The sequence below is a fragment of the Scophthalmus maximus genome, chromosome 9, assembly GCF_022379125.1.
Source record: "Scophthalmus maximus strain ysfricsl-2021 chromosome 9, ASM2237912v1, whole genome shotgun sequence".
Classification (NCBI taxonomy): Eukaryota; Metazoa; Chordata; class Actinopteri; order Pleuronectiformes; family Scophthalmidae; genus Scophthalmus; species Scophthalmus maximus.
Window position 1 is genome coordinate 7,098,698 of NC_061523.1, and position 16,616 is coordinate 7,115,313.

At 47.4% G+C, this 16,616-nt stretch overlaps 1 protein-coding gene across 2 annotated transcripts in view; it reads right to left on the bottom strand.

Annotated features, from left to right (window-relative positions):
- Nucleotides 1–16,616, bottom strand: part of gpc3 (glypican 3) — a 94,842-nt gene that overhangs the window by 18,666 nt on the left and 59,560 nt on the right. For both annotated transcript variants that reach the window (XR_004795982.2, XM_035649748.2), the window contains exons 4-6: nucleotides 13,523–13,665; nucleotides 12,984–13,109; nucleotides 8,031–8,142 (exon numbers count right to left, since the gene is read on the bottom strand). Coding sequence is in view for 1 of the 2 variants with exons in the window: in XM_035649748.2 (XP_035505641.2) it covers nucleotides 8,031–8,142; nucleotides 12,984–13,109; nucleotides 13,523–13,665 (381 nt within the window). In the remaining variant the exon portion in view is untranslated. The remainder of the gene's footprint in view (nucleotides 1–8,030; nucleotides 8,143–12,983; nucleotides 13,110–13,522; nucleotides 13,666–16,616) is intronic.

The window sequence follows — 16,616 nt, forward strand, 5'->3', positions numbered from 1 at the left end:
ACTGTGATGGAGGTTAATCATTTTGTGTGGGTCTGAAAGTCTCACCGTTCGAACTTCCTCCCCATCTGACGACCCCCCCCCCCTCCCCCCCAATCTAAGTTCCCACATTGTAAGCTAAAAAAGTTGTTACAAACCAGCTGACCCTTTCATTTTACAAGTGATGCAGGGAGCGGTTCTCAATGATAAAATTCCACAAAGTTCTACACGTTTTTATAGATTTCATGCAACTTGCAAAAATAACGTGCATTCATTGAATGTGTTAAAAGTGAACTGCTCTAATTGGCTCTAATTTGAGCTCAGAACCTGCACTGTGCCGCGGATAGTATACTTTTTAAAGCTGAGTGGAAGCTGATGCCTGATGTTCAAAATATCCAACACGTGACTTCTCAGCACAGACTCTTTTTTCTTGATAAATGAAGGAAATGGACTTTCCCTGCGCCTAATCCCCACATGTACTCGGAGCTGCTGCGCCCGTGTCAAGTCTGCAGGACGAGCTGTTTAGGCGAGAGAGGAGGCGAGAGGGTGGGGACGAATGAGAGACCCCACGGGAGACAGGAATGACAGGAGGCACTTTCCGCAGGGCGAGTCACGGAAAGCACCTCAGCACGTTGACAGACAGAGGAGCCCTTTCTCGGATGACACGGCTCGCCCCGCAGTCCCCGCGCTCTCGCCGACTCATTACTCAACTTTTATTGAATATGAAAAGTTAAGAGGAGGGGGACACATCTTTTTCATTCTTCTCTCTGTTTTTTCCCCTCCCCGTCTAGTCTCCCTGTATCTGTCCGCGGTTGAGTATGTCACGCAACGGGAGCTCAGCCTCAGACAGTTAATGCAGACAAGATTAATTTCCTGATGTTAATTCCAGTTGGAACAAAACACACAGGGGGAAAGAAGCAGCTCTCAAGTCCTGTATTAAACTGGGCGTGTGTCCACTCCACCTTTCCGACTAAACTCGTGAGGCTATTTCCAGATTTCTGTAGCTTGGACTGAAACTTGGATGGATGTTGTTGGCAGGGACCTTGTTCCTCTGGTAGATAATCCTTTAAAGCAAATGAAAACTCTTCTATATACATTTTAGGTAGCAGGTTAAATAAACTGCTGCCAGTTCATCTTCTGGGGGAACAAAAAAAACATGTCTGACTTGTTCAGTCAGACATTCTCAATTCAGATCCAGGCGGCGCATGAAGGCAGAGCTCCCCCCAGTATTAAATATATCTGGTATGACAACAATTTTCAATCTTTTTTTTGAAGCTAACCAAATGAAAACCTTGACTTATGTCTGTGAATGTGCCTGATTGTCTGCATGGGGTTTAATCGTTTAAAACGTCCCATTCCTGCACAGGCCGCTGGTTGCTAAATCTGATTACGCCCCTCAGACAATCCCTTTTTGTCTGTTGCTCGTCTGCTTTACACGTTATCGCCGTGGTTCCCAGAATCATGTGTTTCTGAGAAGACCTCAGTTTCGAACATCAGCAGACTATCGCTGCATGTCCCGTGATCACACCTAGCGGGAGCCGACGGATGCTCAGTCAGGTTAGCGGGTCAAGGAAGGCGGCGTCAAGCAGCCGCTCCGCTGCCGAGTGCCAGACAAAGGCAAACTGGGCGCAGAGAGGGAGCAGTGAAAATAAATAAATGAAGGACAGTGGAAAAGAACTTCCACATACTGCAGAGGTATGTGGGGCTGGCGAGATGCGAGGGTATGATGAATTTAAGATTTGCTAACACTGACAGGAGGAGAGGAACCTTGACGTCGCTGTGCGGCCCAGAGCGCTGCAGCCCAGAACAAAAGCCAGAGCAGGAACAGAGGAGGTCTCTGACCCCCACGGGGAGACCCTCTGATGACCTAGCAGAGACAGGAAACAGGAAGTGTGACCCCTGCCCTTTTTTTTTTCTGGGGGGGGGGGGGGGGCAGCAACACGTGACTGTGTCCAGTGACAACAAACCCAGGATGTGTGGATCAGCTCAGAGGCTCGGCAGGAAGACCCAGCTGATCGCGTCTCTGCTCCGGGACACTTCGACAGAATTTTACAGCAAGAAATGGAAAACTCCTTGGGGGGACACAGGGGAAAAGAGTGTGCGCAGTGCTTCCTGGTTAGCGAGCCGGGTGCCTGGCTTGTACAGCGGGGGGGTTTAATATGCCTGCTGTGTGATAATTACCCCCAGTGGGGCGGTAGAGGTGGTGTGGGCAGAGGGAGAGGTGACCCCGACTCGGGCCCCAGGGTTGGTGGTTGGGGGGGGGGGGGGGGGGGGGGGGGGACAAGGAGACAGGGAGAGTTGAACGTATGGAGGTAAGACGGAATGGGTGGCGGTCGCTGGAGGGATGGTTGGGCCTCATTAGTGGGCAGACTAATTGGGAGGAAAAGGACCCTCACATGCTCTGTCTGACCTCCCAGCCAGCAGGGGAGAGAGCCAGGGTGGGAGAGGGGTGTGTGGGAATGTCTGCGTGTGAGTGTGTGTGTCTGGAGGTGAAGGCGGGGGGGGGGGGGGGGGGGTTGCTATCTCGTAGATGGATTCCTTAAGTTAAGCAAGCGTAACTCCTCAAATCCCAAACTTACCATGAAGTCAGAAGGCTCCGGAAAATGAGAGGATAACATGCGTGCGCGTTGCACTAGCGGGGAGAGCGACTCTGACGCCTGCACACATGCCCTGCAGCTCCTGCACAGGTTTACGCCAGGTGTCACACTTCATTTGGAGAACCCTCATGGCTTATCCCCGCTCACAAATATAGCGGCATAACAGCCCGTCTTCCCCCCTTCACTTCCAGAGCAGTTGTACTCTACACACATTAAAAAAAAAAACGAGGAGGGCGAGAGGACGAAGGCCCTGAGGGGGCATAGTGAATATCGCTTCCGAACCCCTCGGTAAATAACATCAAACAGGATTCAGCCTCTTTGACTGGAGAGAGCATAATGGCTAGGGTAGCAAGTGTAAGTTTACAAAGCAGCAGGCCCAGTCTGACACCCATGGTGTCTATTAGTCTGATTGTAAGCACGCCCCGTAGGAAAGGGCCACCACACGCTGGCCTTGTCATCAAGCAGCTTCCATTTAATCTCTACCGCAATTATAATAAACGCGTTGCACTGCATCCCTCCGTGTGTTTCAGAGAGCACTGGAGGTGTCGCTTTATTCTTTACAGCCACTTGTGTATGTGTGTATTCTGTGTCTCAGCTGCATGTGCGCAGGAAATGTATCTGCTGTGTGCCCCAAACTATGTGTGTACAAGATTAACTGCTGCAAATGGGCACAGTAAAAAGTGTGTAAGTGTAACATGTGTAGGCTGAGTGTGTGTGTGTGTGTGTGTGTGTGTGTGTGTGCGGGAGAGAGAGAGAGTTATATATTGGCTGGTGTATTCTATGCGAGCCTGCACGAGGTGTTGAGCACACGCTGCCCAGGCTCCGCTGGCTCGGAGGAAGTGAGACTGCGTGATGGAATTTGCGGCGCTCGGGATCTGGTTTATTTTCCACCTTGGTCTGCTGTCCTACCTGCAGGATTTTTCCCCCCCAGGTTCTGGCTTCAATTAGGCTGGGAAGCCGGGAGGAGAGGGAGGGGATCTAGGGGTTTAGGGAGAAGAGGGGTGGGGGGACGACATAGAACTGGAGTCTGTCACACACAACTCAGCACAGCTGGGTGGATGTGTGGAAGGCAATGAGGGGGGAGATAAGAGAAGCAATGGAAGTTAAATCCAAAACGTTCAAAAAGATGCTAAAAATAAAGGCGTTGGCGTGCAATATGAGGATGTTTGTTACTCTTCATGTGACGGGGCGAATTTTAACGGCTGGAGATGAAATAATTGCATTTTGCCAAAAGGGAAACTCACGATAATCTTCCACAAAGATGTCTTTCGTGTCCATGCTATATTCCACATGTATCTCTCCAGAGTCATGAAGCCAAGCGGAGGCTGTCAGCATAATCCCAGGAGGTCTGACCCTCCAAATGGCAAACTCATCGGACAAATGAGTGGGAAACGCTCTGTAATCAAAGACCAATCTCATAATTGGTCTATTTTGCCACTAGCTCAACCATCTCCTGCGAGATTAGTTGTTCGGCGGAGGAACCCGATACTCTGGGAAGTTAAACAGATGTTCAGGAAAACAAACTCCTCTCTCCAGACGAGAACACATCATCAAAAATGATATGCTCTGATTTATGGGCGCTAACTCCAGATAGGCCTCCCCGCGCAGGAACTCGCTTGGCCGTCCCTCGCAAAATGGAAGCATTAATGCAGAGTCACAGTCAAAGTGAAGTTCTCGTTGGGAAAACAACAAGACTTTGCCGAACGCCGTCGACTCGACGCCGCGGCTGAGAGCGAGCGTGTTGGGGTGTACTTGACTTTCTCAGCTCGCAGACGGGACCTCACACAGGAATTTGTTACACGGTGCGCTGTTTAAAGATTCCAAGTCAAGAAACAATAACTGGAGGAGAAGGCAATTTCTCTTCATCCAGTTATAGTGCACAGCTCACTTTAAACTTGGCCGCGGCTCAGTCATGACATCAGCCGCTTTAGGCGTGAGAAAACGCTGCTTTATGAGCTGGGGCGACTGGCCCCGAGGATATTTTTTTTTCCTTTCTGGTGTTTAGTTTAGCTTGCAACGCGGAGGCACAAAGGCAAGGGTCTCCCTGCCAGACTGTCTCCGTATCTGCTGATGCTCTGATCAACACTGACAACGTGAGAAATGACACATTTCCGCTGCGTGGCCGCATTTCACAGGGGCCATCGTCGCAGAGCACTTAGGAGTGGAGAAATGAAACAGCAGGGGGATTAAAGTTGGGAGGAAGTGGATTCTTTGGAGGGGGTCCCATGTTCCCCTCACTGTTGGAGAGCGTGGACCCCATATTTTATGGCCCAGTCTCACGTACTGTGGGCTGGGACGGATTGGTGGTTTGAAAGTGGGTCAGTGTGAGGCCTTTAAGAACCATTGCTCGTGTTCCCTGTTCACAAGGGGAGAACAATGTTCATTCAAATGGAAAATGTGTGCAGGATAAAAAGGGCCTTATAGGGCTTGTAAAGAGCAGTACGTGAGTAGAGCTGAATGTATATGTATGTATATAGGTGACAACACTCTATACTGTACATTCATCAACCTGCCGCTCTGAACACACTGTACGCTCGAGCACACCAAGAGACTGAAACAACGCGGTCCGTAGTCAGCGTGGCACTGTTGCTGGTCGACCTCCAGGAACATGACACATCCCATCCCATTGTTGGACCGTCCTCATACACTCACTGCATACAAACAGGGCAGATGAAAGTCATTATCCGTGAGTCGTGGCCCATTTGTCTCGTATAAGATGGTTAATTGGTCCGTTTGCTTTCAGCCCTGCAACATCCAGAGCCGGTGGTCTTTCAACCGGCGGGGAGGCGGGGCCCTTGTAAAACTGCCTTCGACCAAACAACATCACTTTCTCCAGTGCCTTCACAGGCTGTTTACAACATGCCGGCTCCGAGCAAGCGAGGACCGCGCTACGCTGTGTATAGTCAATAAACATTTAGCAGCATCATAAAGCGAGGTTCTGTCTCTTTGGCGATATGTGACATCAGCCTCCTGTTAACGGGTTTCATTTCACGCTGTGTTCGCTCTATGGAACGGCGATAACTGCCTTGAAGTGTCTCAACAACTATTGGATGGATTGTCATGAAATATGTGCAGACATTCATGGAGGGAATTGTTATATTTACGTCAGTGCCACCATAAAGGTTGACAAATGTGGTTTTGGCTGAAATGCTTTAACAATAACTGGATGGATTGCCATTCAATTTGCGACAAACATCCATGTTCCCATCAGGATCAACTGTAATAACTTTGGTCACACTAAACTTTTTGACATGCTGATTGGAGATGTTTGCGTTTATAGCAACACTGAAGCCGCACAGAGCTGCTGGCGAACTCTTGTTTCCTGATTCACTTCCCTCCCTATAATAGACACTTAACAGTGGACAGTAAATTGAGATTTCAGGTACGTACTAATCATTAACAGTTTGTGTCAACATTCACAGCTGTGGAGTTGCATAATTGTAATATTGCATCTAAAAAGTGTGACACATGCACAAAATATTGTAAATATACAGAAAGTACAATTTCAATTGCGTTGGCACTAAATGGTGGGTAAATTTAGACATTCAGAATTTGGGCACTCAAATGAAATGGCAGGGTTTAAAAATGTGGGACATAGCCCTAGTCTCGTTCTTACACTAGCAGTGAACATTAAATTGCTTCTAACACGGTTTGCAAACTTCTAAAACAGACAAACAGTTGGTTTTAATATAAAGAAAAATGATACACAAACCCTCAAAAGTGTCCACAAACTTCAGCGAGCATTTTTCCAAACTTCACACAGGGTGAATTTCATTGCACGACTATTGTATTATATTAAATCATATTGTGAGGCGTTCCTGTTATTTTGTGCACCCCACTAAAGTGATGATTTGTGGTTCAAAATATTAGTGTAATATGACTTCTGCACAAATTGAAGAAAGCAAAAAAAAAAAAAAAAATAGCACGGCTATGAGTCATCCACAGTTTTACGGCGCACGAAATATGCAATCAAGCGCAGCCAGTCTTTTGTCAGATGTTAATCCAGCCCATTGAAGTCGAGATCTAAAGGGAAGTTGGAGGTCAAGCAGGAATGTGCTCGACTCCGCTCTATGGTCATCAGATATGGGATTAAAAGCTCCCGTGAGAATAGTCAACCTGCATGAACATCAGGCGTTTGTGTAAACAGAATTAAAAGCCCATAAATGTCCACATGTATGCCACGTCATCGGCGCAGCGCGGGGGCCAATGAGGGAAGGGGTGTCAGATTTCTCTGAGCATCCGATTTGACTTGTTTTCATGTTTTGTGAGGGAAGCGGCGGCATTTCACCGAACTGCATTTTCTTGCAAGAATCTCATCAGGAGCCGATCGGGATTCGGGATCCACATGGCAAACAAGTCTGCATCAGCTCTGCTTCTAATCATACGGGTACAGAATGTCCGTCTCCGTCAGGGCAGGAAGTTTTGAAAGGCTTATTGCATTTGAGAGTGTACATGTACATCGTCTGTGTTCTTTGGACCAAAAGAGGATTCTGGTTTATTATAACTTCTTTATTTAAATTCTTCTTTGGCCACCATATTGGTGATAAAAAAAAGAAGTCAGAGAGGACTACAGGCACACACACACACAGTCCGAGGTTTGAAGAGGATGTGGGGCGGGGGGGGGGGGACACCTAACAACCCTGCTGTTCAGGCTTAGAGCATAACTAGCGTGCATGAGGTAATGCAACTAAAGTAATGAGAAAATTATAGCATCTCAACCCACGACCCCATGTATTTTTTTCTCGAGGGGTCTCTGGTTGTCAGAGGGAGAGTGGAGGAAGGTCCACAGTCACTCTTTAGATCTCCCAGGTTGTTTAAACAGGAGACGGGGTTTGTAATCCACCGAGACAGGCCTGCAGCACTCAGGAGCTGCCGCGCTAAAGACGAACACACGCAAGCACACTTCACCGCTTCAAGACAGTGTGTATGTGTGTGTGTGTGTGTGTGTGTGTGTGTGTGTGTGCAGGGTGTGGGGGTTATAGGTGGTCTACAGCAATCCGACGTGTTGACAGCTACAAGTGCAACCACCGGGAGCCAGGAACTACAGACAGATCTGTGGGCAGATACATCTACCTACGGAGGCGGACTTTGAGCCTCCATGCAAGCATCAGACAGCCCACTCCAAAAAGGTGGTTTCCATGGTGAAAGCAGCATCAAAAAAAAAAAAGAGGGGGTCTTTGGCTTTGACGACAGCTGGGGGGGGGGGCTTACTGTGGATGGACGACATAATTCCTGTCCGTCACAACAACCCCCATCTCCCTCAGAAAGTGTGTCTGTGTCTGGTCTCCACACTGACGCACAACAGGTGTTTTTGTTGTTTTGTTTTTCGGAGCGGCAAGTGGAGATGTCCGCTGCCCCCCCCCCCAACGTGAGACCTGCAGCAACTTCAACATCTAAGGTCCGATTGTGAAGAGGTGCAAACACGGACCACACGAGAAACACGCTCGCACAGCTCACCTGGTTGATGTGTTTGAGTTTGTCAATGATCTGGCTGATGATTGGCTCCGGGGGCTTGTTGCTCTTGGACTCAGAGCCGGGGTGCAATCGCTTCAGGCCGGGTCCGGGAAACCTGGGGGGGGGAAAGAAGAAGTTATTTTGCTGTTGAATCTTTTTAAAAGACATTCGCTGATTTAAAAAGGTCTGGGCAGAAAGCAGAATGAATTGACCAGCGCTCCATCACTCCACACAAGTCATTTGTCACCATCTAGTGTTGGTAAGATGAACGACAGCACTTCTGGTTTTCAGTTCAGTCGCCAAGTCTGCAGAGCTGGAAAGTGCATTTGTAACGCGACCCCAAGCGAAGGTCTTACTTCTCTCTCGCTGGAGACGTTGTGTCTAAAGCTAAATGGGGATAAACATATATATATATATATATATTTTTTACCAGTTGATTCTAAAGATATTCTAAAAATGTAATAAGGCTATGGAAACTGCACACTACTTTGTAGACAGAGAGTATATAGAGGACGACGTTCAAAGTATTTAAGTGTACTCCCTAATCAAGAGGATTAAGAACTACAATTATTGCAGGAATTACATAATTATGAATTAAATATAAAAGAACACATCAGCATGTAGAAGCTGTTGCATGTGAGTATAAAAAAATGTTTTACAATCATGAGTTTCACCAGGAGGCAACAACATCCACAGAGCAATCAAAGAGATAGGGAAAATCTGGTTGGTGATTCATGTTGTTTGGGTTAAACTTGGCAGTTAGTGGGCTTTTAAAATAAAAAAAATCATATCCGGTGTTAACGAGAGGGCATTAGCGGAGATGTTCTTTTGTCCTGCTTTTGCGCCGGGGGTATATTTAGCATCGAGCGGCCTGCAGGCAGGTGCTTACATGTCTGTGTGTGAGTAACTGAGGAAACGCAGTGCATGTTATCAAGAGGAGGAGCTGGGGAGTCTGAAAGGCAGGTCTCTCGCCAGTTGTTGTCTTTCGTGTCAAGACTTCTTTTTTTTCCTTGCAGGTGTTGTATCACTTTTGGCACTGCCGGGAATTAACCCCTTCCCGGCACAGCTCTGAGGAGGACGCTCTCGCTACTTCTGCACTCATGAGGCAAGCGTGTTCGGATGAAGTGTTGCCATATCCTCCCTTGGCACCACGGTGATAATAGTGGTGGTGAGGGAAGAGGTCACATCGCGGCGTCAACACGATCTGCCATATTCTGCTTCAATTGTTGGAAGACAAAGGATAAATGAGGCCGAGTTGGGGGGGAAAGCATTTCTCAGTGTGTGTGTGTGTGTGTTTGTGTGTGCAAAACATGAGGTCATACATTCTCTCATCTGTGTGAGCACCACACACACACACACACACACACACACACACACACACACCTCTCACCTGCCAACTCTCTATTCATCAGTCTTTCGCTCTCTCCCCGCAGACTGACTTTTTATTAAACTCAAATTACATTTCCCCAGTTATTTATTCTTCTTATTAGCCATGATCTCACCCCATTCCGCAGTTAATTATCACATTAATAATGGAAAGAGATGTGTGATCCATTAAGGAGAGGAAGAGAGGAAATCTGGGCGGAGGGAGCGGGATTAGGGGAGAGAGATTTTGAGTGAGGATAAGGAGCCGAGACAGGTTAGTGTTTCATGTGATAGACGCGGGATAATTTTACCGAGACATAATTTAGCAGATATCACCAGGAAATCGCTTTTTCACTGCCGATAGTCTCAGTTGTCGGCTCTCGGTCTGCTATCCGGTCGTTTTCTGAAAGTTATTGTTTGCTGATGTGATCAGTGAGCGCCAGTGATAACCTAATCTAATCTAACACCAATTACCATGCCATTAGGTCCAGTCTGAATGAGAGAATAAACAAGGGGAAGGGGAAGAGAAGCAGGAGTCCAGGTGTTGTGAGAGGACATAATGGAGTCTGACGCTTTTCACAGCACCTCACGGATCACACCTCTAGTCCCAGGCACAGACAGGGTCAGGGGGTGAGGTCTGTGGCGTGTTAACAGTGGGGCTGTTTCTGTATGTCCTGTCACGTTAGGTAAAAAGAATCCAATGTAGATGATACTGTGAAAAGAGCTGGAGGGGACTGTCTGAAAATGATTGGCCTGGAGAGGGAGGGGGCTGAACTTTATGTTTCACTTTGTCTTAAATCTAAGGACATTTTTTTAAAACTTCTTCTCGCGTAAGAAAAAATCTGCAACACCCTCACAACACTATGTCAAAAATAATATAGCATATAGCATTTACATGTGTACCCCATGTATTCAAATTGAATGGGACTTCTAATGTCTAACACCAATGCAGAGAAGTGACAGTTGTCTCTTTTAGACGTGCCCCCTGGCATAGTTTTGAGGATGGTGTTGTCAATCTGTCCAAAAAATATCTGAACATCTGATCAACATCAAGATGGAGTGGAATGACATTTTTTCACAAATATCCACTAAGCCCAGACGATGAATCCTAATGACATTTGTGGGTTTTAGTAAAAAATTCTCATCCTCTATTTGAGAGATTGTTGTGAAGTGTGGCGGAGAAATTGGTGTTTCCCCATGGAGGAACCGTAATCACCTCGGTGATCCCTGAACTGTTCCTCTAATGCAACCACAATGTCAAAAAGTATAATTAGCCCAACGCTTCGGCTCGTGACCAAATAACAATAACAAGCCTCGGCTGTACTTTGTGTCTAATTAGCATGCTAACATGCCAAACTAGGATAGTTGGCAGGCGAAACATTACACTTGCTCTACATCATCATTACAGCATTGTCATTATAATCATGTTAGCATGCTGACGTTAGCATTTAGCTCACAGTACATCCTAATAGAGAAGTATGTGGCTGCAAACACTTAAAGGAGACATATTATGCTTTTTCATTATTTCCATTTCCCCAAGTGTGTTATAGTTTTTTTTGTGTATGTAAAAGGTCTGCAAAGTTGAAAAGACCAAAGTCTCGAGTAAAGGGAGCTCCTCTCCCCGACAGAAAACATTGCCCCTGAAGCTCCCGAAACATCTTGTCAGCAGTGTGGCCGATACTTCCTTAATATCGTGATATCACAATGTCACGGAAGTGCATAATGCACGCCTTGTGGCTAGTCTGGCACGCCCCGCAACAAACTGGAATGAAAGGACCTCCAGTTGACTCACATAGCAGCGCTATGTTGAAATGAGGCGAGTGAACACTTCACTTCACTCTTCGAGGCCGTTCAGATAAGGTAGAAACAATTTTGGTTCCCGAGTTGACAGGAAAATAAGAACAATTTATTTTCTCGTGTAACCTGGTCTCAATTGTTGATTTACGGCTAGTTTAACATCTGGCCAAGGAATGACACAATTACAGTGATAACAGTGATTTGTCAATGTATATTTTTCATATTAATTACACACAATAAAATCCCAATACACAAAGGTTTCCTTTTACACGTGACAATGTCTTTTAGGGGTAACTATTAATATAATTTAAAGGAAGGCTGAATAAAACAAAAACATTTAGGGGCAAAGAGAAAATCCATCCCCTGTTTTCCCCCCAGAATCTTCTGCCTTCAGCTAAAAGGAAAATAACATCTTCCCCTGGTTCCGACGCCCCCTCCCCCTCCTCTCTATTACTGTTTGTACATTCCCAAAATGAAAAGTTCACAGTCGTCACACTATCTTGTCTTTTATCAGCTATCACACACATACACACACACACACATTTACAATGTCGTTAAATCTAAAAGAGGAGTGAAAATGTAATATTTAGAGCTGTCACACCTCTTATCACAGTTATCAGTGTAACACTTTTCTGGGGGGATCTTGGCTCCAGCTGCCATGGTGAATACGCCTGATAAACAGTAATAACAGAGACATTTTAGCACCCACCATCTCCGCCGCGTACCCCCTACAGCCACCCAGATCCAAATTTATCTACATGAGACAATATGAGAGTGAAGGCTACAGGAGCAGGTCCGGTCTGGGAGGATACTGGAAGATGATCCAGAGCAAATCTTTGAATGAAAAATACACCCGGAGTGAATTTGCAGGCATGTGCCCTCACAGACGACATGGAGAATTGCTCGCCCGCGGGACATTGTAATCTCTCCATCATTTCCTCTCCTTCGCTGCACCTTCCTATCACAGTTTGCTCCAGCTTGTCATCGTCCCCTCAGGACGGCTCTGCCCTCGTGCCAACCTGGTGTCTCCACCTCAGATCGAGGCGCCATTCCATGTCCGCCAGAGACTCTTTTCAGCAGTTCTGAGGAATTATTCACAGTCCTCGGGAAGCGGGGCTAAAACATTAACCTGCAGCCCGTCTCGTCTGAAATGTGTGCCTCTGCACTGATTAAACTCTATGCACACAATTTACAAGGCAAAAAAAATGATGAAGAAGAAGAAAATGGATGACATCTGTGACTATCTAAGCCAAATTGAAATTGGGGCCGGGCCGACGGCGCGGGCGGGAACGTAAGAAGTTATGATTTGCACGGCAGAAGGACAGGGGGGTAAGTGAAATACTGCGGAAACCAAATGAGGTTCTACGGGGTGCGCGCGAGATGTTGGATGAAGGAGGAGAGCTTGATCGAAACTGCAATTAACTAAGCGAGAAGGAGGTGACAGCACGCCTGACATTAATAACATCCCATAGAGCCAAAGTCAAGATTTACACTTGCACTCGGCGGGAGAGGCGGGGGGGGGGGGGGCCTCACGCGAAGCTCATCAGCTCTGGGCAAACGTACCCTTCAACTCACCTACACTCTCCTCGCTGTGCTGCCGGAGTCCTGGGAGCCTAAGGCATCGGAGCAGGCTGTTCGTCTAACCGGCCATTCAAAGAGCCACTAAACCTGTGCACAAACTTCCTGCAGTCTGTATGCGGCGGGCTCGAACGGTGGACTTGTCCGTAGGCGCACGTAGGGCTTGCGACGTGTTCCTGCAGCTGCGAATTCAGAACAAGTGAAACGCTGATTTACCTGTCTGTCATCTCCTGCCCATTCCAGCAGAGGGAGTGGTTCGCCGGCGCCGGCTCGCGGCTGCACAGCGCCTCCCCGAGGCCACTGTAGAAGGAGCTGAAGCCCCTCAGGCTGGATATGAACTCCCTGAAGAGCACAAAGATGGGAAAAGTTCAACCCAGACAGGGACAATGGAACTTCTTAATGTGACTCATGTTCCCCGGCAGGGACAAGTTGTCCTCCAGGGAAGACAAAAAGGCAGAGGCAGAGCTGGCCTACGAGAGGAACAGTCCGTGTGATAACAGTGAAAGGAAGTTGACGTGATCCCTCTTAAGAAGGAGAGTGAAATGGAGGCTAGAATGAGCAGTGTGTCTCTATTTGTACTTTACATTAATCTGGCCAAGTCCAGCAGCCCCGCGGGGCATTATCACTCTTCTCATTTAAGCCTGTTTACTGCATCACGGGTGTTGAAAACACCGGAGTGGAGATAAGAGGTGTCGGGGGGGCAATTAATAATGAACAAATCTCGCGGTCTGGAGTGTGATTCTTTTTTCTCTCACCTGCGGAGGCCGGCCAAGGTCTCATCAGAGTCCGGGGACGAGGGCTGTGCGCCGCGGGCTGCGGACGCCGCGGGGGGCTGGGGAGGAGGGGAGCCGACTGAGCGGGAGGCCCGCTGAGGAGTGTGCGCACACATCCCGTTCACCTGCACAGCACAGAGCGGAGAGGAGGGAATGAGAGAGAGAGAGAGAGAGAGAGAGAGAGAGAGAGAGTGGATTAAGTTCCCCAAAACCTCTTCACCCCACTTATGTTTCACCGGCCCTCAAGTTCATGGCCCTGTTTATTCACACACTCCCTCGATAGCAATGACACTGCATGAAGAGGGAACCTGAGCTGAGCCCCTCTGCAAATTGCCATCTGTTTATGTGTGTTTATTTTTGGGAGGGATGAGAAGCGGGAGGGAAGGGATTTGCATCACGAACAAAGTCATTGTATCCTCCGCGATGCGTTTCCGCCTTGTTCAAATTTGTAATCATAACACTCCAAAATTTGCGAGTGTGAAAAGGAGGCCTCTCGTTCTGCGTCATCCCCCCCTCATATAAATGCCATTGTGTTTCCACGCCGGGGCGAGATGACAACAATAAATAAAACCTCCCTCTCCGTATCTCAGAGATAATGGACCTGGCACATTCTTTTCAGGTGCAATAAAAATGCAAATGGCTGTTAATGTTTAGCTTGTGGTTTAACGATTTGCCCGTGGTTTAATTTCCCTCAGGGATACTGGCCGAGGTTTAATTCTGCCATGTAATGTTAACAGCTAATTGTGCCCAGCTCCCATTGAATTCAATAGGCTGGCACCACTGCTGTGGAATACTGATGGAAGACGGACATCTTCATCTGGTGGTAACCGAGGCCACATGTACACACACACACGCAACACGTACACACACGTTCGTGTGTCGACGCACCAGAATTTACAGCATAAACAAAAATGAATCATTTCATGCAATTATTCATTTGAATATAATGCACTGAAGCCCATTAACATGATGAACAGGCACTCCTACATAATAGTCACTGCCAACACAAACACACACACACACACACACAGACACGCGCGCGCATGCATGCTGACACAAAGAAATGCTGATTAGTTGTAAAACAGAATCATCAGGGTTAATCAATATGGCCTTGCCATCCAAGGATACAGTAATGACGGCACACACACCTCAGTCTACACGTGCACGTGCACGTGCACACACACACACACACACACACACACACACACCTTGATAGTCACAGATTGTTAAGTTTTCCGGCAGCAGACTTTCATTAATACTCAACATCCCTGACTGGCCATCTCCACTAATACTCCCCCCCCGTGCACTTGTGGAGAAACACGCACGCACACGCGCGCACGCACACACAAATGCACACCAGCCCATTCTCTCCCTCCACATCTTCCTGTGGATCTTGTGCGACTCTCTCGTTGTGCTGCGCCTGGAGCGAGTGCCGGTGCTCCCACAGGCCATATGATTAATGTGATTGGAGCTGCGTCTCTTTCCTTTGTTTGTGCGTTCGCAGGGAGCCACGGGGGAGTCGTGGCACAAGGGGACAGACCCACTCCCCACCACTATCACCACCACCACTTCCAAACCCCCAGCCCGGCAATTGTTTCTGGATCCTTCAAGGAAAGGGCTTATTAGCGGGGGCACTAATATCACCCAGGGCTGGACTAACACAACCAACAGCAGAGTCTGCAGATAACGCCTGCCTCAGCAGGAGAGCTCGGAAATATCTGCACGCTTTTATCTGCTCTGAGCAGCCTGCCTCGCCGAGGGAGAGGTGTGCTGACGGCCCGTAATACGACACACACGCGCTTACACACACACACGGTGGCCCACGTGTCCATACACACTTGCACACCTGCATCTCCAGGCTCCATGTGGCTCTCTGCGAACACAGTGGAAAGATGCGGATTCCAAACAAAACCTATGGCCACGCTCGTGGATCCTGACGCTCTGGGCGTATAACCGGCTTGACCGTCCGTCTTGATCACGACGAGTTATTAATAAGCAACGTGTTTCAGGAGGAGCGATGAAACACAAAGGCAATGCTCCCCAACAACAGCATGTTGGGGAGCATTTCGTTGAGTAATGTTTGTGTTCCAGGGGAGTCGGGGCTCAGGGGAGAAACTGAGTCAGCACTCAGCCCTCCTCCACCTCCTCCTCCACCTCCTCCTCCACCCGCTGCTACTTCAACTCCTCCCTGCATCGTTGTCGCCGGCACGCGGACGGATTTTCGGTGAAACATTAAACATCTCAAATTGTCCCGGTCATTGTTGGTATTCAACCAGAAGGTAGAAGAACAACATATTTCAGTCTGTTGTGGCGTGAATTGGTTTTTAAACTGTCCTGATTTGCTGTTTCATTGGACACGATTACTTTGAGATTTGAATATAAGTGAATCTATTAATCTAGTACTTCTGGCTGATTATTTCAACAACTTACCCATATTTTAGCTAAAAATGTATCCTTGTAATTCAACTGTTTATCTATTACATATAGGTAACAGTTTCAGCAGTTTATCCATTTTCTTTAAGTAAACTATTTTTTAATGTTCATCCATCAAAGCGTCGTGTAGGGATTTACCGCACATGTATAAATTGTATGCCGTGGATATGGATCATTGATATGAACTCATTGAAGCTATTTAAAACATAAAAAATATTCACACATGAAGGTGAACGCCCCGGGGTAGAGCTCCGACTCTTTCCGTGTAATCTTTAAATCTCACTAATCAGTTCAGCTCAGAACGCCTTTTGAATAAATCCACCGGTTTCAGAAATCTCTGCTTCACATTAATGAGATACGGCAACAAATCCCCAAATATTGTGAAAACAGTCAGTTGTCAGGTTTCTGTTTAGTTTTTTTAGCACAAAGTTGGATGGAAAAAAACAACAAAAAACTGTGGGACATGAAATGGAAATTAAAAGATAAAGGATCCTGAATAATGAACTCGGCTGAGGGTGTGAATCTCAGACCAGAGTCTGATTTAAAATGAGACGTTAGTCTGTTTTTGTTCATCGCAGTTAAGGAACTTTCAGGATTTCGCAATTCCTGAAGCATTCAGATCTGCGAGGAGCCGTCACAGCAC